The sequence below is a fragment of the Phacochoerus africanus genome, chromosome X (genome assembly GCF_016906955.1).
Source record: "Phacochoerus africanus isolate WHEZ1 chromosome X, ROS_Pafr_v1, whole genome shotgun sequence".
In the NCBI taxonomy this organism is placed as follows: domain Eukaryota; kingdom Metazoa; phylum Chordata; class Mammalia; order Artiodactyla; family Suidae; genus Phacochoerus; species Phacochoerus africanus.
The window spans coordinates 64,764,197-64,788,856 of NC_062560.1; the positions used below are offsets into that span (position 1 = coordinate 64,764,197).

At 37.0% G+C, this 24,660-nt stretch overlaps 1 protein-coding gene across 2 annotated transcripts in view; it reads right to left on the minus strand.

The window, feature by feature from the left end:
• ZDHHC15 (zinc finger DHHC-type palmitoyltransferase 15) overlaps nucleotides 1–24,660 on the minus strand; it is a 93,678-nt gene that overhangs the window by 13,406 nt on the left and 55,612 nt on the right. For both annotated transcript variants that reach the window (XR_007132833.1, XM_047765070.1), the window contains exons 4-10: nucleotides 23,170–23,290; nucleotides 18,465–18,534; nucleotides 16,749–16,781; nucleotides 15,889–16,009; nucleotides 11,231–11,363; nucleotides 9,192–9,318; nucleotides 7,385–7,488 (exon numbers count right to left, since the gene is read on the minus strand). Coding sequence is in view for 1 of the 2 variants with exons in the window: in XM_047765070.1 (XP_047621026.1) it covers nucleotides 7,385–7,488; nucleotides 9,192–9,318; nucleotides 11,231–11,363; nucleotides 15,889–16,009; nucleotides 16,749–16,781; nucleotides 18,465–18,534; nucleotides 23,170–23,290 (709 nt within the window). In the remaining variant the exon portion in view is untranslated. The remainder of the gene's footprint in view (nucleotides 1–7,384; nucleotides 7,489–9,191; nucleotides 9,319–11,230; nucleotides 11,364–15,888; nucleotides 16,010–16,748; nucleotides 16,782–18,464; nucleotides 18,535–23,169; nucleotides 23,291–24,660) is intronic.

Here is a 24,660-nt window from a genome sequence, read left to right on the forward strand (position 1 = left end):
CTTATCTAGTCCCATTCCATCAAAACTCTTTGTTGGAACTAGGTTACTTTCTTCATCACTTAGCTTTGCAGGGACTCCTGCATTATTTGTGACTTCTCTTATACCTTCTGCCTCTTCATTCTTTGCCACCAATCCAAATTCTATCTAATCTTTAATGCTCAAATTCTATCTGCTCTGTAAAGCCTTTCTTGACAGGCCAGGCCTATAGAAATCACTTTAAGTTCCTATAGCACAAACTTTATGGTTCTACTCATTTGGTCAACATCATATCCTGTATTGTGCTATGTCAGTCAATTTTTCATGTATGTGTCTTTATCTCCCCAAATAAATTTAACAAATGTTAGCTTCTCCCTTTCCCTTCTCCTTTTTCTATATATTCTGATTAGTCAGACATCCTCATCCAGAATAGCACTGTCTCCTATATGCAGGAATGAGAGAAAATAGCCCTTTGAAAAAGAGCCATACACATAATCATCCCAAATGTATAATCCTAAGTATATAACTCATAAATTGGTAAGATGTTAGTATAGTTCGATGTATAGTGAATTCCCATATAGAAAGCTGGTAAAGAATTGAGTGAGACCAAGGACTTCCATAGTTGGCTATACCTATTGCCACTATGCATGGGGATAAATAAGGGCACTCTGGAGCCCCTGAAGGAGTATATTCTTTTTTTTTCTTTTTGCCTTTTAGGGCTGCTCTCGTGGCATATGGAGGTTCCCAGGCTGCCAGCCTACGCCACAGCCACAGAAATGCCAGATCCGAGCTGCATCTGAGAGCTACACCATAGCTCATGGTAACGCCAGATCCTCAATCCACTGAGTGAGGCCAGGGATCAAACCTGCAACCTCATGGTTCCTAGTCGGATTTGTTTCCGCTGCTCCATGATGGGAACTCCAAACGAGTATATTCTTTAAGGTGGAAAGCATGAATTTAACTTAGGGCCTTGTCTAAGTCCTATGGTAGTATCTTAAAGTTCCTCAGATATAATCATAGAAGTCAGCTTAGGCCCAAAGAACAAAGTGATAAGGTAATTTTCTCTTCAAGCAAGATTCAATGGCTGGAGAAAAGTCTATTCAGGTCTTTTGCCCATTTTTCCATTGGGATGTTGGCTTTTTTTTTGCTGTTGAGTTGTATAAGTTGCTTGTATATTCTAGAGATGAAGCCCTTGTCAGTTGCATCATTTGAAACTATTTTCTCCCGTTCTGTAAGTTGTCTTTTTGTTTTCTTTTTGGTTTCCTTTGCTGTGCAAAAGCTTGTCTGTTTGATTAGGTCCCATTGGTTTATTTTTGCTCTTATTTCTGTTGTTTTGGGAGACTGACCTGAGAAAACATTTGTAAAGTTGATGTCAGAGAATGTTTTGCCTATGTTCTCTTCCAGGAGTTTGATGGTGTCTTGTCTTATATGTAAGTCTTTCAGCCATTTTGAGTTTATTTTTGTGCATGGTGTGAGGGTGTGTTCTAGTTTCATTGATAAACAGATGGCCAACAAGCACATGAAAAAATGCTCAACATCCCTGATTATTAGAGAAATGCAAATCAAAACTACCATGGGATATCACCTCACACCAGTCAGAATGGCCGTCATTAAAAAGTCCACAAATAACAAGTGCTGGAGGGGTTGTGGAGAACAGGGAACCCTCCTGCACTGCTGGTGGGAATGTAAGCTGGTACAGCCACTATGGAGAACAGTGTGGAGGTACCTTAGAAATCTATACATAGAACTACCATATGATCCAGCAATCCCACTCTTGGGCATCTATCCGGACAAAACTCTACTTAAAAAAGACACATGCACCCGCATGTTCATTGCAGCACTATTCACAATAGCCAAGACATGGAAACATCCCAAATGTCCATTGACAGATGATCGGATTAGGAAGATGTGGTATATATACACAATGGAATCCTACTCAGCCATAAAAAAGAATGAAATAATGCCATTTGCAGCAACATGGATGGAACTAGAGACTCTCATCCTGAGTGAAGTAAGTCAGAAAGAGAAAGACAAATACCATATGATATCACTTATATCTGGAATCTAATATAGAGGAGAAATGAACCTTTCCACAGAAAAGAAATCATGGACTTGGAGAATAGACTTGTGGTTGCTCGGGGGGAGGGGGAGGGAGTGGGAGGGATCGGGAGCTTGGGGTTAATGGATGCAAACTATTGCTTTTGGAATGTATTAACAATGATATCCTGCTGTGTAGCACTGAGAACTATGTCTAGATACTTACAATGCAGCATGACAATGGGAGAAAAAATTATGTATACATGTATATGTAACTGGGTCCCCATGCTGTACAGTGGGAAAAAAAATGTGTTGGGAAAATAACAATAAAAAATAAATTAAAAAAAAAAGATTCAATGGCTGACTGGGAGGTGATTGCACAGAATATCACCCAGAGATGCTTCTAAATGACAAAGCTCTTAATGTCTAAGGCCTCTTGTCTCATAACCAGAGCTCTTATATACAGGATGTATTTAGGGAGTCTGAGTTCTGATGAAGAGAAGGGCTCTTACCACTTTCAAAAGGTCCAGTGATTAGAGTGATCTCTGGCACAGAATGTAAGTGTTCTTTGATAGTATCACTTCATCATCTCCCTAAAACAACATTATTCTCATATCATGCCCCTACTCAAAAACCATCATCAGTTCCCCATTAGCCTCTGAATAGAGTTCTTAGTCTTGTATCTAAGATCCTATGCAATCTAACACTAATTTACTTGCTGAATTATTCTAACAATTGTCTTCTACATGCAGTCTTGTTTTTGCGAGTTGCAGATAATACTGAAATGAAGGTGTTGAGGTCTGACTTCAGAGTTTCCATCCACTCCCCTACCATTCAAACTCTTTGCTCACTTACATCATATCCCCCTCACTTAGCAAAGGGTCTCACGCATTTAACCTGTGCCTTTCCTTTATCTTCTGTCATTTCATTCTTTGCCACAAGTCCAAATCCTATCTCATCTTTAAGGCCCAAATTCTATTTCCTCTTAAAGACTTTCCTGATTAGTCCAGCCCACAGGAATCTCTCTCTCCTTTGAATTCCTATAGCACAAACTTTATGGTTCTATTTATTTGGTCAAGAACATATCCTATATTGTGTTTTGTTAGACATTTTTTCATATATGTATCTTTTCTCCCCAAATGCAAGACCCTTAAGTTCAGAGTCAAAAATGTATAACACCCCTTATGGATCCAATTTCATACCTTTAATATACTCTCAACTAATACTAGCTTATTTCTTCTGTTCTTTTTCCTAATGGATTATTTATCATAGCAGCAGAAACTACCAGATTTAAAATAAATCAGAAACCTCCTCTACCTTGAGCAGTTACTAATGACCTCATAAAAATTTTTTTTACCCAAAGGAGTAGGAAATTAGTCTATATTACAAAATACATAATACGTTAGAGTCTGAAGTCAATATCTTCCTGGATAAGTGTCCAGCATTTGGCAAGGAATTTCATTCTTTCAAGCCCTAGTTATCATTAACACCAGGAAGTTGTATTAGCAAGTTCAAGAAAATTTTTGTTTCTCAGATAGAGATTTTTTTTTGCCATGCCCAGGAGGTTCCTTAGCCACTGACTGAACCTGAACCACAGTAGAGACCTGGGCCACAGCACCAGATCCTTAACTGCTAGGATACCAGGGAACTCGAGATTTTTTTACTTGATAAAAATATTCCCCCCGGAATATATTCTATTATTAAAATTATCAAAATAAATCAAAGAGTTGATTTTCAGTCTCATCAGTTAGAGCTAGAAAGAAATTTTTGTGAGTTAAGAAAAGCTTGGTTCTTTTTCTGCTGGATTCTTTTAAAATTTCATTCTTGTCATAGTACATTGATACAGAGCAACTGAAGTGGGCTTTGAATAATTATTGTTTATCCTAGACTTGATCCTGATCTAGAGCTCCCTACTGGATCCTCAAACCAGGCTGATGTCAGAGCTGGGTGAGAAGGAGGAAAGGAACTGGCTCTACTTTCTTCACTAGGAAATGAAGGAACTAAGGCTAATGGATAGAGGTCATGCTGTTACAATTGTCAGATGCTAATCTTGATACTTTTATATCAAAACCAAAACTAAGTTCAGTCCCTGTCAGACAACCACAAAATAGATGTTCTTGGTAATAATTTCTAAAGACTCCAATCCAAGGGTTTTGGGCTTGGGAATATTAAAAAGCAGATTACTATGAGTTTAGGTTTATCCTATATAACGAGGGAGACTGGGAAATTCCCTGCAAAGTGTGGGACAAGTTTTCTCTGCAAAGCTCTGACCCATTGTATCAGGGTTAAGTCTAGACTCTTAAGAAGTTTCATGGCTACCATCCAGGCTGGGCTCAGGTGATTTGCTTCCCTTACAGCTTGAGCAAATTCACATCTCATGGGAGTGTGTGTAGGAAGTCTGGCCAATCATTATAAACAATATTACCTAGTTCAATTTGGCCTTCTCTGTAGGAAGACACCAACATGAGCACTGCAGGTCACTTGAATTTGCTTATTTGGATCAATATGAAAGCAAACCTCTCACATCCCTTTGGTAAGATCTTGCAAACTTAATTTTCCTAATAAGTGGGTTGTATTTCTATTTATCCTAAAATATTTCTGGATGAAAACCTCTCTGGAGCTAGGTAATATCATTATTCAATCAGAAGTATTGTTAAAAGAGATATTCCCTTACAAATGGAAAAAGCCATTATTCTGCTGTTGGAGTCTTTGTTAATGTCTCTGTTAAGTTCACTGTCTAGAGAGTATTGACTGTGGCTACCTGCTCTGAATTACAGGGATTCTGTATCTTAAGTAAATTTCCATGATCAAATCGTTGAGCAACTAATCTGAAAGGATGATGGCTGGAAAATGGTATAGACTTTATTACCTACCTGCTGAAACAATAAAAGAACACAGCACTCAGAAAGGCACCAGAGCCATAAAGACAAAAAGAATATTAAGAAATCACCTCTATAAGAAAATACTAAGGAACTAGGCTCACTCCCTTCGAGAAGGCTGAGGATTTTTTAAAAAAGGGATTTACTTATAGTCAAACCTTCACATATAGTTTGCATTTAAGAACATGCTGACAGGAGTTCCTATGTGACTCAGTGGGTTAAGTACCCGGCATTGTCACTGCAATGGCTTGGGTTGCTGCTGTGTTGCAATTTGGATCCCTGGCCCAGGAACTTCCACATGCTGCAGGTATGGCAAAAACAAACAAACAAACAAACAAACAAACAAACAACCAAAGCCACCCTGAAAATCACACCCACCTTATTATTTATGACATTTATGGCAGGCAGGGCCATACATGCCACCTATCCAATTTGGAGGAAATTGATCCCCATCTTTAATAGAGCAGAAAGGCTTATACTATAATCTCTAACTTTTTTTTAATGCAAGCTACAGGAAAACTCATAATGAGTAATACAAGAGACATCTCTGCATCATTTCCTCAAAAAGTTTAATGCAGCCCTAAGCCTCTCAAAAGTTTTTTAAAAGATGCTTTGCTAAAATCTCCTCAGAATAGTATAACAATCTGTCACTTTTGATTTGTGCACTTTTCCTTCTTTCTTCCTTTTTTTTTTCTTAGGGCCACACCCATGGCATATGGAAGTTGTCATGCGAGGGGTCGAATAGGAGCTGTAGCTGCCAGCCTACACCACAGCCACAACAATGCCAGATCCGAGCAGCATCTTTGACCTACACCACAGCTCACGACAACGCCAGGTCTTTAACCCACTGACCGAGGCCAAGGACCGAACCCATGTCCTCATGGATACTAGTCGGGTTCATTACTGCTGAGCCACATCGGTGATTTTCACTTTTTTTTTATGCATTTGTACATTAGTCTCATCGGAGAAGCCTATTTAAATCTCGACTTCATATAGGTGTTTCTTTACCTTGTACATTGCTGTACTAAAATAAGGCAGAGATTTTAAAGATAAAGATTTTATATAGTTCCTGTTTACGATATTACATGTTTACTTAACGAGTTACTGTTTTCCCATATTTTATCGATTTATATATATTTTAGAATGCTCTGCATTACATAATGTACAAATACATTATTTATAGTAAACTAAATATTATATTTTGGGATAAGAATGAAACCCCATTATTATTCCTTTAAGAAACTACATTCAACACATGTAATTTTAACTTATAGCACCTTTCCCAGGAATCTAAGTTGTTAAAACTGCAGGGACTACTTGTATATGACCAATTTTGCACAGAAAATGACGACAAGTAAGGATAACACAGAACCAACTGGACAAATAGTACAGCATGAGAACCTGTGTTAGAAAAAAAAGTACAGTTTTCTAATAGTTAAATTTATTAGATACTGGAATGGGTGATAAAGGAGGTTTGTGGAATCTCTTTCAATGGACTTTAAAAAATCCTCGCGTATCTGGAATGGTACAGTGGTCTTGCTAAAGTGAAAGGCATCTTATGCTCTGTGATTGTAAAACTGCTGTAAGAAGCAGTTTGAATGCATTCTATAATAAGAATGGCATACAATCACAGTACTATATCTCATGTGTATTTGTCCAAAGGACAGACATAACAGTATATTGGAAAGAATCTGGGATTTTGAATTAAGATGACTTACTTTAAGTCCAAGTTCTGTCTCTTTCTTGCTATGTGATCTTGGATAAGCTATTTAATACCTACAAATCTCAGTTTCCTCCATTGTAAAATAGGATGGTACTATTAATAATGTCTACTTAGCCTGACAGTTGTGGAAGAAAGATTTGAAAAGTAGTATATGAAAATACTTTGTAAACTATAAAGCAGTACACACTGTTTTTTAATGATTGAATATTTTTGGAAAAGTCTGGAATTGGAAACTGTTTCAAGGAAAAAAACCCTTTTTATAATGTAGTGCTGTCTCTAAGTTTCCACTTGCCAAAACAAGTCTCATATATGAATAGTTTTTTCGCCCCACTGGGGAGATATTTCAAACCAGGGTAAGACCCCGTAAGTCTCTGATTTCTATTAAACTTTAGATTTCTTAACACCAAAATAAAATCCTTATCACCTGTAATTACAGTAAGTAAAAGTCTATTTAGAAAGTCTGATAGCTGAAGGATGAGAGGTCAAAATACAGTCGGTTTTTCAATAAAGTCAGCAGGGGGAGGTAAAAGAGTTGCTTGTATTATAAATTCACTGAGCTGGGTTAAGAACTCCTTCCTTTTGTAACTATGGATTTCTGCCTAAGCCACCTAAACAAATCTGGCCATACTTGCCCTTCTCCAGCCAAAGGGTACTTACGAGGCTGACATGCTTATGTAATCCTTCTGTAAACTATTTTCTCACTACACTACATTTGTTGTGTTAACATAGTCTGCTGAGTGGAGAAAAGACTTCCTTCTCACCTACTTACCTCGGTTATCATCCTCGTTGTCTTCCCAGGGCTCTTCATTTGCTAGCAATGGGTTCTGTGACTCATTCATGGACCTCATAGGGAAGGAGTGTCCATCGCCCGGGCTGGTGGGGAAATGAAGGCAGTGAGATCTTGCAGTGGACATAGACTGTTTATGAACATAATAATGCTATTAGAAATAGGAGGGAGTTCTAAGAGAGATTTAAACAATTTAGGTTATTGGCTAAAGCTGTGCTGGAACAGGATCTTCTAATAGCATAATTTAGTTGCAGTTGCTCTCAATTTCTATATTTTGTTTGTCTGCATCAGTGTTGACTTTTTGTTTTGAAGAAATTCTTTAACTTGCTTCTCGCAATACCCAGTATGGCAAAATACATACATAGCAGGTTTCATAAATATCATTTAATGATGACGATCCCAATTAATACCCCATTGTCTTATTGCTTTGGTTCTAAATTTTCAAGAAAAATTAGCAGATTCAGAATCACTTAATTCAGTGGAGATAAGCTGCTGTGAATTGGTGATAAATAATAATAATGTCTGAACGCCATGTTATTTGGTTTGTATGGTAGAAAGTTTATTAAGACTGAGGAAAAGAGTCAGAGTGAGGCATTTCTAACAGTGCAGATTCTGTGGGCAATTATCCACCCAGAATTGATAATTCCCATAGAGGATGCAACTATACTGATTATAAGTGAATGGGGTTTGATTTTTGCTTTTGTTCTTTATTCCAAGAAGGGTCATTTTAGACCTCCCTTTGGCATAGTGATAGTTTGTGTGTGTGTTGTGTGTATGTATATATGTGAGTGGGGTGCAAATAACTGCTGGTAACAGTTATTAATCAACATTACCCACTGACACAGTTTTTTGATTTATAGTCAGGGCAGTAGGATATACCACAGCTCTTAAATAAATGAGCCCGTAAAACACTAACTGGTACAAAGGAACTATTGGGGCATTAGTGAAGAGAAAATTTTCCTTAATTATCACCCTACTTCAACAAAGTTTCCTCAAATAAGTGAAGAAAATGGATATATCCCTGTTTTAGGAATGGATCTAAAGGGGACTGCTATGATATACATTTTTGTGCCTAGTTTATCTCTATCTTTAGAATGATCCCCAGAAATGGAATTACTTTGACAATGGACATGGAGATTCTTGGTTTTGTTTTTTTTTTAACTTTTTTTTTTTTGTCTTTTTGCTATTTGTTTGGGCCGCTCCCACGGCATATGGAGGTTCCCAGGCTAGGGGTCCAATCGGAGCTGGAGCCACCGGCCTACACCAGAGCCACAGCAACGTGGGATCCGAGCTGCGTCTGCAACCTACACCACAGCTCACGGCAACGCCGGATCGTTAACTCACTGAGTAAGGGCAGGGACCAAACCCGCAACCTCATGGTTCCTAGTCGGATTCGCTAACCACTGCGCCACGACGGGAACTCCAGGTTTTTTGATATGTACAAATATGTGGAGAAGAAAAACAACAAGAGGGAAATATATCCTCAAAATACTATAAGCGGTGTGGGCAATAGTCTTAGAAATTCTTTTTCTTGTCTCCATTTTTAATATTTTGGGGTTAAATGCTCATAACACTTTTATGAAGGAAAAATATTAAAGTTTTTAATTTAAGCAGAAACAAAAATCCAGAACAAAGATTTAGAGATTGTAGATGATTCTTAGAACTGCAGCAGGAATGAAGAGAAAGTTTTATGTTGACTGATACCTGTTGCGTAATACAGTCAAGGGTGAATTTGCTACTTCAAGGCATGGTCCAGCATCAACTTCTTTCATTAGTAATAATTACCTACCTGGACCCAATAGGTATTAACCAGAACTTCTTGTTATCTCCAAACACCTGCTGGATATTTTTGATGAAACCAAGGTTGAACCCATTTTTCTCTGGACCACTTGTAAACACTGGCGTACAGAAGGCCTCTAGGGCAGGGTAGGGGAGTTGAAGGAAAGAGGCAGAGAGCAATAATCAGGACTAATATATTTTTAAAGTTCTCCATGAATGTGACTTGCTCCTAGGATATCTTTTTGCTGTGGTAGCATAGGCCCCTCATTCTTAGTTATTGCTAAATTACTTAGTTAAAAAACAACTTAATCACTTTAGTACAAAATAAGTTTGTTATTAAATACAAAGAACTGGTACTCCCTTTTTTAAAAAAAAGGCAGAAGAAACACATGGTGGTAGAAATATTTGAACAGTCATGGAAGTAGTATGTTATTTTGTACTGCATGTAAGGAATGAAAGAACAAATCTAACAGCATTTTATTTGAATCTAAGTGGCAACAACAGCCAAATGGCCTCTATAGTTAGAGCTGGGACCAAAGTAATGACACATAAAAAATGGTAATGACATTTATTTGGTTTTGAAACATTGTAGAAATGAGGATGTTCACACTGAAGCCTGCAATGTAAGAAACTGAGTTTTACTCAAGAAAGAATGTCAGTGGGTGAACTATAACCACCTCAAGGACTATGAGAAATTGAACCATGTTAATACGCACTATTTTTTTTTTGTCTTTTGTCTTTTTGTTGTTGTTGTTGTTGTTGTTGCTGCCACCTCCTGGGCCGCTCCCGCGGCATATGGAGGTTCCCAGGCTAGGGGTCGAATTGGAGCTGGAGCCACCGGCCTACACCAGAGCCACAGCAACGCGGGATCCGAGCCGCGTCTGCAACCTACACCACAGCTCACGGCAACGCCGGATCGTTAACCCACTGAGCAAGGGCAGGGACCGAACCCGCAACCTCATGGTTCCTAGTCGGATTCGTTAACCACTGCGCCATGACGGGAACTCCAATACACACTATTTTTAAACACACATTTATCCCATTAAGCAAACACTTTCACTGTTGGACTCTGGCTGCATCTGGCCATTTCCCATTTGCTCTTTGTTTTCAGACTCTGTTATCATGAAGCTTTTAGTACTTTTGTACTTTGTGGCTGATCTCTAAGCTAAATGTGTTAATCTACCACCCTAGCAACTAAGTGCTACATATATATTTGGTTTAGAAATAAGTGCAAATACTTTCTTCGCTGTTATCATTATTAGCAAATGAATGCTAAAAGTATAGTGGTTTTTGCACTAAAGTTTCCCCAAATTTATCTTAGCTAAGCATTCAACATTTGCAAACTTCCTCCTCAAGCCTATGTATTGCTTGTATACAATGTAAATATTTGTTTCACATGAAACAATTGTTGCACTAGAATCCATCAGAAACACAGTTCTCCAAATAACAGCCCAAGTAAGGGATAGAGAAAGATGTTCATTTCTTTTGCTTATTTTCTAGAGACTCACTTGTTCAATGTGTTTATCTCATTACCTGAACAGCACCTTGATGACTGTAGATATTTAATGATTTGTTGGTTTGGATTCTTTCTCAGGACTTTGTTTTTAGAAGTGCTTAATAACTTAGATTCTTCTGTCTTTATTGACCTTCACATCCTCCTTCTAATGCTCCCTTCTGCACTTTCTTATGTGAAAACCTTTCAGAAATTTTTAAGCTGTAAATCTGGGGAACTATTACCCTGAATGAACTATAAAAGGCAATGGTCATGTTTGGTTTTGTGTGCATTTTTTTTTCACTAATGCTCTTTTCACCAATGCTTTTTTTTTCACTAATGCTCTCTTCACTAATGCTCACTAAGTCTGAAGTTTCCTTCACTATGGCTCTCCAGTTTGGTAAAGCCTGTTTTACATCTGTCTCCATTTGGAGGCAGAGATGTCACTGCAGCTCTAATGCTTCAGGCAGTTTTTCTCTTCCTTGAGAACAATCCATATGTCACAGGGATATACAGTCACATGTTTTTCTCTAGTCTTAATATCCAGTCAGTCTTACCTAAGGTGGTTTTGTTTCTGCTGACAAGCCAACAATGGTAACCAAAGAGAATCACAAGGCTGACAAAAAACATGCAGGCCACAAAGAGGAGAAAAAGGACATGGAACTTAGAGCGAACACTGGGCAATTCCCCCTAGAAAAGAAATAATAAACAAAAACAAAGGATTAATGTTGTAAGGTTTGGCTAGTTTTTCTATATGGGTTAGTACTTTTTTCATACGTAAAAATGTCTAGCTTTAATTAACAAATAGATTTTATAATTTTTTTACAAAACAGTTCTTTCTGTGGATGACCATATCTCACTGTGGATATGATTTCAGCCTAAAATGGATCTTTGCATAAATGTAGTTCAGTGTAAAATTGAGTATGTAATATACTAATTAGAAAGGGGGTAATGTTAAAAGGGTATACTCGGACCATAATTGGTATGCAACCTCTTAAAGCTTGTGCTCCATTTAGTTTGTAAATTATGAGTTATTGGCCAGAGGTGGTCCTGAGGTCATGTGGTTTATTCTCTTGTCTCAACGTGGGTTATTCTGGACTATTTTGTATGTCATGTTTCCTTGGATGAATGTGTTTGAAAATGTCACAGTGATGTACATAGGAAGTTAAAACACATAGGTAGAATTTTAGAATGTTCTACCTATAAGTCATGACCTGATTTTAAGGCTACAGCAAATTTTGTGTGTTTGGTTTTTATAGTTGAAGTAGAATTTGCTGGTATAATACATTCTGTGAAACAATTGTTTAGACAGTAACATCAAGCAATATTTGACAGGCAATTATAAAAGAAGGTAGCTAAGGATTTTTATAGTTAGCTGGGACATCTTATTTTCCATATGGCAGCAGTTTTTTTTTACATGCAGCTCTAGTCTAGAATGAATTTTCTAAAGTTCTATAGCATGCTGTGCATGTAATATTTTGTCCTCTGAAGAGAACCTTAGAAAACATTTTCAGTTTTGGAGTAAGCAGTTGGGAGAATGACTTTTATTTTCCCCTTTCCTGTGTTGATCACTGGTTTGGTGTGATGAATTGCTTTGAAATATTTCCAACTGCTCTTGAGTAATAAAGGTGATTCTTGGTTGAAGTGGGCCTCAACATTAGGGTCTGGTTCCATCACAGTTTAGAAGGAAATGCTTGGAAACATTTGGCAAATCCAGATAATACAGACTGTTTTCTTCTCTTAGAGGAAATTTCTATTTATTTTGATGTAAGGAAATATTAGGAATCTTCCAGAGTATATGTGTTTGAAGGGTGAAGATAAGGAAAAGTAAACCAGTCAGATACTTTCAGCTGGGGGGTGGTCTTGGTGAAATTTGCCAGGGGGCAGAGCACTTCAGGAAATAGCTACCCTAAGGACTTTGACCTTCAGCAGTTTTTATGTGAAGCTCCCTTTTGAAGTGATTTCTGCACAAAATCTTGGCCTAAACACCCAAACTAAATTTGATTGGTTTTTGTTTATTTTAGGAATGATTTTGTAGTGGTTTTTGCCTAGATGTTTATATATGTAGTCTTTGTGTCTTTTTTTTAGGCTGCACCTGAGGCATATGGAGGTTCCCAGGCTAGCCAGATCCTTAACTCACTGAGTGAGGCCAGGGATCAAACCAGCAACCTCATGGTTCCTAGTTGGATTTGTTTCCACTGTACCACGATGGAAACTCCCATAGTCTATATTTTTTTAAGTGTTTTTTAAAAGCTTTTAAAGCTCACATTTATTTTACTTATTTTTCATGTTTAAATGGACAATAGGAAATGGCTGGGCAGGAAGGACTGATACAAAGTCAGTTTACACTGTGAGCAGCTGAGCTGGAAATCTTTTCCTCCTCCAATTGCCCTTACAGAACTCTTCTGTCTGCTAAAGCATATCTACTGTGTTGTCCCTTGATAAAGTCCTTAATATTTAATTTCATTTGGTTAGAAGAGGGTGATGGCCCTATGTACAAAATTACCTTCCCACAAGATAATCAAGCTAAATTACTCAAAGCAATAATCACCAGAAACAATTCAGGGAAGTATTGGTAGAATAATACTATTATCTTAGTTTGAAAATAATTCATAGCCTCTGTGGGGAGGCTCATGGCCCAGTGTGGGAAGTGTATATTACCATTTTTTTTTTCCCCACAAGGCAAATAGCAATTTCCTATCAAAGTAGGTATTCTTTAAATTAATATTCAGAGGAGAACCACAATCTGATGGTCTTCTGAATTCTTTATCCCAAAGGAACGAGAGCTTCTCTATGCTAGGTAGGACCATAATGGGCAGTAGGATGTGGTACAGTGTTTAAGATTACTGGGCTTAGGGTCAGACAAGTTCAGGTCCTCACTTTGAAAGTTAGAAAGAAGCTGGGTGGCCCTGAGCAAGTTGCTTAACTACTATGACTCTCAGTTTTTAAAAACCATCTATAAATGAGACTAATAATTTCTTTTTTACCTAGTTAACAAGGTTGTAGTGAAGATAATAGATATGAAAGTGCTTGAAAATGGTAAAGTACCATACAAATGGAGACTGCTGTTCTTAGGAACATAGCTAGTCTTCTTGATACATGGCTTTTAAAATCCATGGCAGTGTTTACTTTTCATTTTAGGGAGAGACTCAATTTAAACTGAGAAAGCCATCTTTCTTTTTTTATTATTATTTATTATTATTTTTTTATTTTTTCCACCGTATAGCATGGGGACCAAGTTACACATACATGTATACATACTTTTTCCTCCCATCGTTGTGCTGCAATGTAAGTATCTAGACATAGTTCTCAATGCTACACAGCAGGATCTCATTGTAAATCCATTCCAAGAGCAATAGTTTCCATCCGTTAACCCTAAGCTCCTGATCCCTCCCACTCCCTTGCTCTCCCCCTGGACAGCCACAAGTCTATTCTCCAAGTCCATGATTTTCTTGAGAAAGCCATCTTTTGACCATACCAAAGTGCTCTTTGGCTGGACTATTTCTCTGAATTGTCAATGCCCTTTTCATTATGAGGGCAAACCAGGACAGGTTTCCTTGCCTCTCATCTGTCAGGAATGAGCTAGTCTATTGTGGATTTTAAAAATGAAGGAATAAAAAAGAGTAAGGCTATATTCACCCCAATATTGATTATGAATACTTGCATATTTGTGATGAGTAATTTGTATCCCAATATTATCTTTCAAAGTAAGAAATATACAGCACCTGGCTGGCATTTGATTATTAGCTGACTAGGAGGGCCAAAGGCAAAATATATGAAATATAACATTGTTTACTCTGTTATAAGAGTAAAGGATAGTTCTTAAAAGGTAGCCACTGTGTTAAGGACCAAATAAAGTCTGTAGTGAAAACCAAGGCTAACACTAACCTTGCTGAACTGGATGTAGTAGATTTTCTTTAAGTTCAAGGTAGTAGCTCAGTGTGTGAAGAGAATGCCAAACAGGTCATGGAAACCTGGGCAGTAGATTAAATATTCTGTGATATGAAATGAGCCAAAGAAGAGACACCTAGATGATGAAGTGTTTTATATTTGGGGAAAATTTATGAGAAATCATCATTTCTACTTATATTTTTGTATCCCTGAGTTGAAGATTTCTATATCCATTATATAATTCCTGATTCTTAAAGTTATTAAATATATGAATTGGTTAAGTAAGCTGAAGAACGGAAAGCCGACACCACTATAATTTTCTCCACTAGTAGTGATCAAAGCACTGATTAACAATTGAAACATTCTCAGCTATTTACAGTCTCACTCCCTTGCCTTTCTTCCCCCCCCCAGTTTATTATAATCTATATTCTAGTCACAGGATTTCTGTGTTTCCCCTCTCCACCTGAGGTGAGATATTCCTGTTATAAAGGCTCTTGTGCAATTCCTAAATTGATAACTAGTAACTCTGCCCACATCTGTTTTTTTGGCCATTCAGGTTCAGTTTGGAAAACCATCATCATGAAAGGTTATGATGTTTCAGTAACTGTACTGTAGAGATGTCTTCTTGAGTCTATTGGCAAGTAGAAGAAAAGTAAAAGTAGGAATTTTTTAAAAAAGATTTCATTATAATTATTGGAATCACATTCTGAAAGGTAAAGTACTTTCAACATCTGTTTCATTTGATCGTGGCAATGAGCCAGTAAAGCAGGTAGTAGAGCCAGTATTAGAACTCAGTTCTCCAAATACCCAACACAGGGTTTGTCATAAAAATTCAAATAAGGCTCTCCCTTTTCATTTTGGTCTTTTGTGAAGATGAGTCAATGAATCTTTCTGTCCAGTAGGAATTTTGCAACTCTCCTTTGAACAGGGAATTAGATATTTTCTGACAATGAGGCAGTACTCTGTCAGGCTTTTTCTTAGAAAACTAGGGATTTAGGATTAGTTTCAACATTTTTCAAATCTATAATGGGTAAGTGGTGTACTTTTAAAATTTTACTAGATAAATACATTGTAAAGAATCAACAAGAGTTAAGAGATTAAGATCCTGAAGGTGCAAAAAGATTCTCATATGTGATAGAAGTAAGAGCCTTCTAAACTCAGAATATTTAACATACGAAGCTTGTTTTTTGTGCCTTCCCTTCTGATTACTTCAGAATTAGCTATTTCAAAATGGAAAAACAAAATAATGTGGACAACGTCACAGACTGAAGTAGGTGTGTGTTTGTTCTGGGGTGGGATGACCCTTTCAGAATGTTGCACTTACTCTCCAGTATTTGATGAAATAGCTGAAGACCGTTGTGGCAATATAGAGGCAGTAGAGAACAGAATAAGCTAAGAACTGAAGGAAGAATTTATAGTTGGAAAATCCAATGCAGTTATTAACCCTAAAAAAAGAAAAAAAGGAAAACTAATTTGAAATCAGGGTCCATTGATTTAGAACACGCTAACACACAGTTAACTGAGCAATGGAAGTATGTTGCCCTACTGCTTCATTATGTGTTGTATAGAAACTCAACAGAAATAGAAGTTCCTTAATAGGAAAAGACTGGAAAAACAAGTTCATGTCTCACTTGTTCCTCCTTTTATTTACATACACAGAGACACTTGGCCTACCTAATAGTTCTGGACTGGTTCCTGACACACCCAAGCAAACCTGGATCTTGAGTACTGAAAACCTACTACAATCTCAGCAGCTATACTTAGTATAGTTTGGCATGTTCTCTTCATAGTTAGATGATTTTAGACTGGTTCTCTATGTCAGACGTACAAAATTTGGAGAATAATTGCTTATGTTAACAATTTAGAGTACTTTAAACACCAAGACAGCTAAAAACAGAACTAAATTGTGTAATGTCAAGGAGGAGAACTATTTGTGCTCTATTTCATTATTACAGCTAATGGACAAAAGACCATTATCTCTGTGATACCAGGAATTCACTATCATACCTTTGGTGGTATATTTATTCTTGCTTTAAAATGTTATGCCTCCTGTGTACCCCACATAAATGCAAAACCAATGAATTATTGTGGCACAATGAGCATTTTACAACTATGCTTAGGAAAGTAGTCATATTGAGCAACTTTGACTCTATGAGAGGAGAGAAATGAATCAAAAGGACATACCAAGGGCAATGATGGTCCATTTTTAATACACACCTACAAAAGGAACAAAATCACAGTGTGATAAACTTCAGAATTAAACTCAAGGTATCATCAGTATTTTTCCATGGTACCAGTACACCATTTCCTAGATTTCCACTATAGTTACTCTAAAACTATTGGGTCCTCAGTTGTTCCTAGAATGAGCTAATCACAACACTTTTTAGGATCATGCTGGCAGCAAGTTACATGCCTAAAAAATCTAACCTTTTAAAAGGGATTGGGAGCTATAGGATATTGACACAGAGACTAGGTTCAAGATATCTCCCCTCATTTTATTTACTTAGTTTAATAAAAGTAAAGAAAACATGTGGCTACAGCTTGTGCTTGAATCAAGAGTAAGAGAAACATGGATGGCACAAGCACTCAAGAAGAAAGACATAATGATTATATTTTATTAGCATAAAATGGGCTTTTACAAAGCTGGATCAATATAAGTAACAAAATAAAGTAGTATTAAGTTATAACCCAGATATAAAATGACACCCATGTCCACATACTGATATAAGTAAATGATAGAATAAATAAATGAGGGAGAAGAGATAAATCTCCCATGTAGAGGAATTCCAAATAATTTATGTATATATGCTGATTCAAGGAGGAAGAGCATAACTCCTCATTCCTTTAGTGTTGGCTGCACACCAAGACTTTCTTCTAAAGTGAATAGTATGGAACGGGGTGTAGAGGAAGAGTAACTTTATGGTGGAGAAATATAACAAATACTACCTCAGACAGATGATTAAAATTAACAGGGCAGTGATGAGTCATGTTTATCCTTCATAGGATATAATGAGAATGGCACTTAACCTCTCTGGTCTTCCTCACGCAAAGGACATTACCCAAGTCTAATCATGAGAAAAATATCAGACAAATCCCAACTGAGGGAAATTCTACAAAATACCTGACCATAAACTCTACAAATTCCTAAGGTTATAAAAAACAAGTAAGTCTGAGAAACTGTCACAGCTAAGAGGATCCTAAGAAGACATGACAACTAAATGTAATGTGGTATCCCAGATGGGATTCCAGAACAGAAAAAGAACGTTAAGGGAAAACTGAGGAAATCTAAATCGAATATGGACTTTGGTTAAAAATAATCAATATTGGTTCATTAATTGTAACAAATGTACCATATTAATGTATGATATTAATAATGGGGAAATGGTATGCAACATGTGAGAACTACCTTTACAGTAATTCTATAAATTTAAAGCTGTTCTAAAATAAAACATTAATATTTTAAATGGGTTTTTTCCTCCTTTTTTTTTTTTTTTGTCTTTTCTAGGGCTGCACCTGCAGCATATGGAGGTTCCCAGGCTAGGGGTCTTATCAGAGTTGTAGCCGCCAGCCTACACCACAGCCACAGCAATGCCAGATCTGAGCCGAGTCTGAGGCCCACACCACAGCTCACAGCAACGCCGGATCCTCAACCCGCTGAGCGAGGCCAGGGATCGAACCCGCAACCTCATGGTTCCTAGTCAGATTCATTTCCACTGAGGCACGATGGGAACTCCCTCCCCTATCTTTAGAATAGTTTGAATCACCATCATCCCTGTGAGGGTATTTGGCATGTGCTTATTATGATTGAAAAGAAATGTTCTTATCTAGACAGTCACTTGGCTGTCAAGGCAACTATCAGCAGCCAAGCTCAGCTCTGGGGGAATTACAGCTGTCACTTACATGGCACAGACAGAGCAGTGGTGGCAGCGATCTGGCTTGATCAAATGGCACCGGTCACAGAATCTTACGGCTATAGGAAAAATAAGGTGGTTAGCATTGGTTAGGGCTCAGTACAACACCATATATATTACCAGCTTATCTGAATGACTTGTTATACAATGATTACAAGCAGTCAAATTCACCTCATTTCAAGTTACCAAGCAAAGACATCACCTAAGAGAACTGTGGTATGTTTTTTATGCCCTGTTGGATCAATCTTAAAGGCATCTTTGGGGGGGGGGGGGAATGACAGTACAGGGAAAAGTTTTCATATCTGGCTATCTTATAAAATTCTGCATTATGAAACAAACTATACTGTCAACTGCTTTGGTTACCTTGGGAAAATCATTTAGTCTCTGGGTTTTTTGTTTGTTTGTTTGTTTGTTGTCTTTTTAGGGCCGCACCCATGGCGCGGCACATGGAGATTCCCAGACTAGGGGTCTTATCGGAACTACAGCTGCTGGCCTACACTACAGCCATAGCAATGCCAGATCCAAGCCACATCTGCAACCTACACCACAGCTCACGGCAACGCCGGATCCTTAACCCACTGAGCAAGGCCAGGGATCCAACCCGCAACCTTATGGTTCCTAGTCAGATTTGTTTCTGCTGTGCCAAGATGGGAACTCCTAGTCTCTGTTTATTTCAACTTTCCTGTCTGAAAATAAGGATTCATAATTTATCTCCTTTCTCCAGAAGTTGGGTTGCATGAGGTGAATAAAACTAAAGCATGGTAAAAAAAAAAAAAAAAGGTGGTTGTTAGAATAAGAATTTGAAGACTAGATTATAGAACAAATTGCTTAATTCACCATTCCACAAATAAAGACCTGAGCCATATCAAATGACTGACACAAAATCACACAGCAAGTGGCAGGACTGTGACTAGTAGAGTTTTTCTGACCTCTTAGTTCAGGATTTTCTTCACTTTGTAAGTATGATATAAAAAAATCATTTCTTCCTCCCTCTCTACCTCCTTCCTTCTTTTCTTTATTTCCTTAGATAAAAGACATTTTACATTCCTTCTCATTTTCTGAGTTCACTAAAAGAGTATGACAGTTTAATGTGATTATTAAGCATACAACTAAAACTTTGAAAAATTGAGCTAACATAATAATTTCATCTAAAGTTTACCTTAAGCACACAAAACTGACTCAACATAATGAAGTTTTTGTGTTTATTTCTAGCAATGTGGAGGGTGGTGGTGATGGTGACCAAAGTATGAGTATAATTGAGGCAAGGAGGAGGGGAGAAGAACATGCATGTTTAGGTCCTTCATCATGTTTTTAAACATACAGTCAATGCCACTGCCTGGTTTAAGTAACCATCACCTCCAACTTAAGTGACTGCAATAGCTGCCTGATTATTCACTTTGCTTTTATTCTTGCTCCTCGCAATACTTTCTCTACAGAAGAGCCATGTGATTTGTTAAAATGTAATTCAGATCACATCATGGAGGCCGCAAACAAATGCTTCAAAGGTCCAGGAAATTGAGAGTAGTGAGTGAAGCAGCTAGTTGAAGACCGTGAGAAAACCAAAGAAATCATGCCCTGTTTAAAATGAATGACTATTATGGAGTTCCCGTTGTGGCGCAGTGGTTAACGAATCCGACTAGGAACCATGAGGTTGCGGATTCGGTCCGTGCCCTTGCTCAGTGTGTTAACGAGACGGCGTTGCCATGAGCTGTGGTGTAGGTTGCAGACGCGGCTCGGATCCCACGTTGCTGTGGCTCTGGCGTAGGCCGGCAGCTACAGCTCCAATTCGACCCTTAGCCTGGGAACATCCATATGCCGCAGGAAGCGGCCCTAGAAAAGACAAAAAACAAAAAACAAAAAACAAACAAACAAACAAACAAAAAGAATGACTACTACTGGGCTCTAGCTAATTTTTCCCATGTGGAAATGCAGATCAAATGCTGCCAGCATCTGAATTTTCAAGACAAGCCAGAAATGTAGATTTTTGTGTGGAAATATTCTGTTAAAAATTAGTAAAAATTGCAAAGGTCTAAAAGTCACATTAGGGATCAAACAGAATATATCTCTGGGTCAAATTTATCCCATATGCCTCTAGTTTGTAATCTTTGTTCTATCACACCATTCGGTTTACTACTGTTTGAAATTATATAGATAATTTCCTATCTGTCTCCTCTTCACCAAATTTCAGTATGCATGAAAACTTAAAAAAAAAAACATAACCACCATGACATTAATGCTCTAACAAAATAAACTGATGCTTTAACATCATCTAATACCCAGTCTATATTAAAATATCCCCATATTTTATGATAAAGAGATGAATATAAATGTCTAACAGTATACATCCCAAAGATTTGAAACATGATTTTCCTTATTAGAAACATTAGAATTACTTGTCAAAAGAACCTTGGTTTTCGAATTTTAAAGTGGGGAATTTTTCAGCCAGTATTCTAGTCATGCAGTTGAAAACAAACAGTAAAATGCCATAGTGAATATTACCAAAGAAAAATGAAGACATGTCTCTGCACAAACATTCATATGAGAATGTTCATAGCAGATTTATGCGTAATAGCTAAGCACTAGAAATAACACAAATGAGCAACTGTTGGTGAATGGATAAACAAACTACGATATTCATACAATTAAATACTACTCAGCAATAAAAGTAATGAAATACATAAGAATGTGAATGAGTCTCAAAAACATCATGCTGAATAAAATAAGCCGGATACAACAGTACATAATGTATAATTCCATTTATACAAAATTCTAGAGCAGGTAGAACCAATCTATGGTGGAAAACTATCAGAATAGTGGTTGTCTTTGGTTTGTTGGTGGGATTGACTGGGAAGGAGCATGAGAGAACTTTACAGGGTGTGGTAATATTTAAAGAGGTTTTGGTTACACAGGTGTGTAGATGTGTAAAAACACTGAATGGTACACTTAAGATTTGTGGATGTTTGTCTTATACATAAATTTCACTCAATAAAGAATAACAAAATATCTGTTAGATCTGCTATTTACTTTGAAATGCATTTAAAAAATAAGATTGCTTGCCATCATTAAAAAGTCTACAAAGGAGGGAGTTCCCATTGTGGCTCAGTAGTAATGAACCCAACTAGTATCCATGAGGACACAGGTTCTATCCCTGGTCTTTCTCAGTGGGTTAAAGATTCAGCATTGCTGTGAGCTGTGGTGTAGGTCATGGTGTTTCTGTGGCTGTGGTGTAGGCCAGCAGCTGCAGCTCCAATTAAACCCCTAGCCTGGTCCTAGCCTAGAGCCACAGGTGCAGCCCTAAAAAAGAAAAAAAAAAGCCTACAAATAACACATGCTGGAGAGGGTATGGAGAAAAGGGAACCTTCCTACACTGTTGGTGGGAATGTAAATTTGTCCAACCATTATGGAGAACGGTACAGAAGTTCCTTCAAAAACTAAATATAGAACTACCATTTGATCCAGCAATCCCACTCCTGGGCATATATCCAGAGAAAACCATAACTCAAAAAGATATATAGGAGTTCCCACTGTGGCTCAGCAGGTTATGAACCCAACTAGTATCCATTAGGATGTGGATTAGATCCTTGGCCTTGTTTGGTGGGTTAAGGACCCAGTGTTGCCCTGACCTGTGCTATAGGTTGCAGACGTGGCTCAGATCCCTCCTTTCTGTGGCTGTGGTGTAGGCTGGCATGTGCAGCTCCAATTAGACCCCTAGCCTAGGAACTTCCATATGCCGTGAGTGCGGTCCTAAAAAAAAGTTATATATGCACCCCAATGTTCGTTGAAGTACTGTTTATAATAGCCAAGACGTAGAAGCAACCTAAATGTCCATTGACAGATGAAAAGATAAAGAATGTGGCATTTATATATATATATATATATATATATATATATATATATATATATATACATATACACATATACACAATGGAATATTACTCAGCCATAAAAAGGATTAAAACCTGGTTGGATCTAGAGATTATCATACTAAATGAAATAAGTTTGAAAGACAAATACCATATGATATCACTTATACATGGAATCTAAAATATGATACAAATGAACTTATTTACAAAACAGAAAAAGACTCATATAAAACAAATTTATGGTTACCAAAGGGAAAGGAGTTAGGGGAGGGATGAATTAGGAATTTGGAATTAGCACATACAAACTACTATATGTAAAATAGATAAACAACACGGTTTTACTGTATAGCACAGGGAAATATATTTAATATCCTGTAATAAACCATAATGGAAAAGAATATGAAATAAGATATATATATATATATATATATATATATATATATATATATCTGAAAAACTTTCCCATACACCAGAAACTAACACAACACTGTAAGTCAACTATACTTCAATTAAAAATTTTTTAAAAAAAAATATAAGCTGGCTTGATGAATGATGGATAGAGAGATGGATCTGTGGACAGATACATGATAAAGCAATATAGCAAAATGATAGTGGTAGACTCCAGTGGTGGGTAGACAGATGCTTATTTTATAATTATTCCATCTCGGATTATGTTTGATATATTTGTAACAAAATGTTGAGAAAAAACTCTATTAATAGTGTTTTTCAGATGAGAAGATGGGAAAGGGGGCTAGACTGAGGATATTTATGATTCAGTCTTTCTGAGATCCTTGCCGATCTGCCTCCCTAGGTGTCTTTGGATGAACTGACCTCCACTCCCAGTTCTTGTGTAAACTGGTAGCTTCTTGGCCATATCAACAAGCATCTGCTTCTGGACCTCAGGTCTCTCTTCATTTTCATATCGCTCCTTGTCTGTATAGGACAAGTGGAACTGGAAGGAGAAATGAGAGGCAAGATTTTTCTTTCCAAGGTTCACAGAAAATATTTTAAAAATAACAATAACTATTTAGATGAAAATATTTGTTACCTACTCTTGAAACTCAGGTACAATTTTGACTTATAACTCTCTGGATAATTATGTCATTTATCTCACCTGTTTTTTAATCTCAATATTCATAACTCTATGTGATAGGTAGTGTTATTTCATAAGAAAATAAAACTTAGATTAAGTACCTTGTCTATCTTATACTCACTCAACTAGTAAAAGCAGCAAAACTAAGCCCCAAACCAAGTTCACCTGACTCTAAGACTTGTGCAATGTCCACTCCATTATACCATAATACGATGTTGCATACAGATATATGACACCTTGTTGCCAAGACTCTGTTGATAATAAACTATGCTTGTCATTAAGTTGTATTTTTCACAGGCGACATTCTTGGAGAAGTTGGGTGAGACTACTTGTAACACTGCATATTTTAATTTTGCAAATGAGTATAAATTTGGATATTCTCACTATTTCAGAAATTTTTAGTCTGGTATGGCCATTTTTGTGCCATACTTCGGTAATCTTGCAAAAAATATGCCAATGATTTTCTAAAGTAATACAAACTTGTAAATTTTCTTCTGTTTGGGCCAAAGGGTAGACAGAGGTGAAAAAAAGAAAGGTCTTTGATCAGATTTTCTGAGTTTAAACTTCATCTCTGCCATTTAATAGTTTAAAAATCACCTTGGAAAATCACATACTCTCAACCTAAGTTTCCTCATCTATAAAATAGAGGAAAAAATACTTCACAAGATTGATGTAAGAGTGCTATAACTAAAAGTCTTTTACAAGCCCAATTTCTTAAGTCATTTAGAAATATTTGATATTGCCAATCTTTAAAAGTTTAACTATTTTAGATAGTGTGTTGTAGAATGTTATCGTGATTTTAATTTGGACTCCATTGATTACTAATGACATTGAGCACATTTTCATGAGTTTATTGGCCATTTGGGTAACTTCCTATGAAATGCCTATTCAAGCCTCTTATCTATTAAAAAACAATGGGGTTATATCTTTTTAAAGTATTGATTTGAAGAATAATTTATATATTTTGGATGATAGTTCTTTGTTGAATATTTTCTACCAGTCTGTGGCTTTCCTCTTCACTTACTTTATGGTGCATTTTGATGAACACATCTTGGTGGGAGTGTAGATTTATGCAACCACTTCAGAAAACTCTTTGGTATTATCTAGACAAGCTAAATATACACAAGTCCTATGACTCAGCATTTCCATTCCCAGTTATATACCTAAGATAAATGAGTGTGTGTGTGTGTGTGTGTGTGTGTGTGTGTGTTTGTATGTGTGTGTATGCC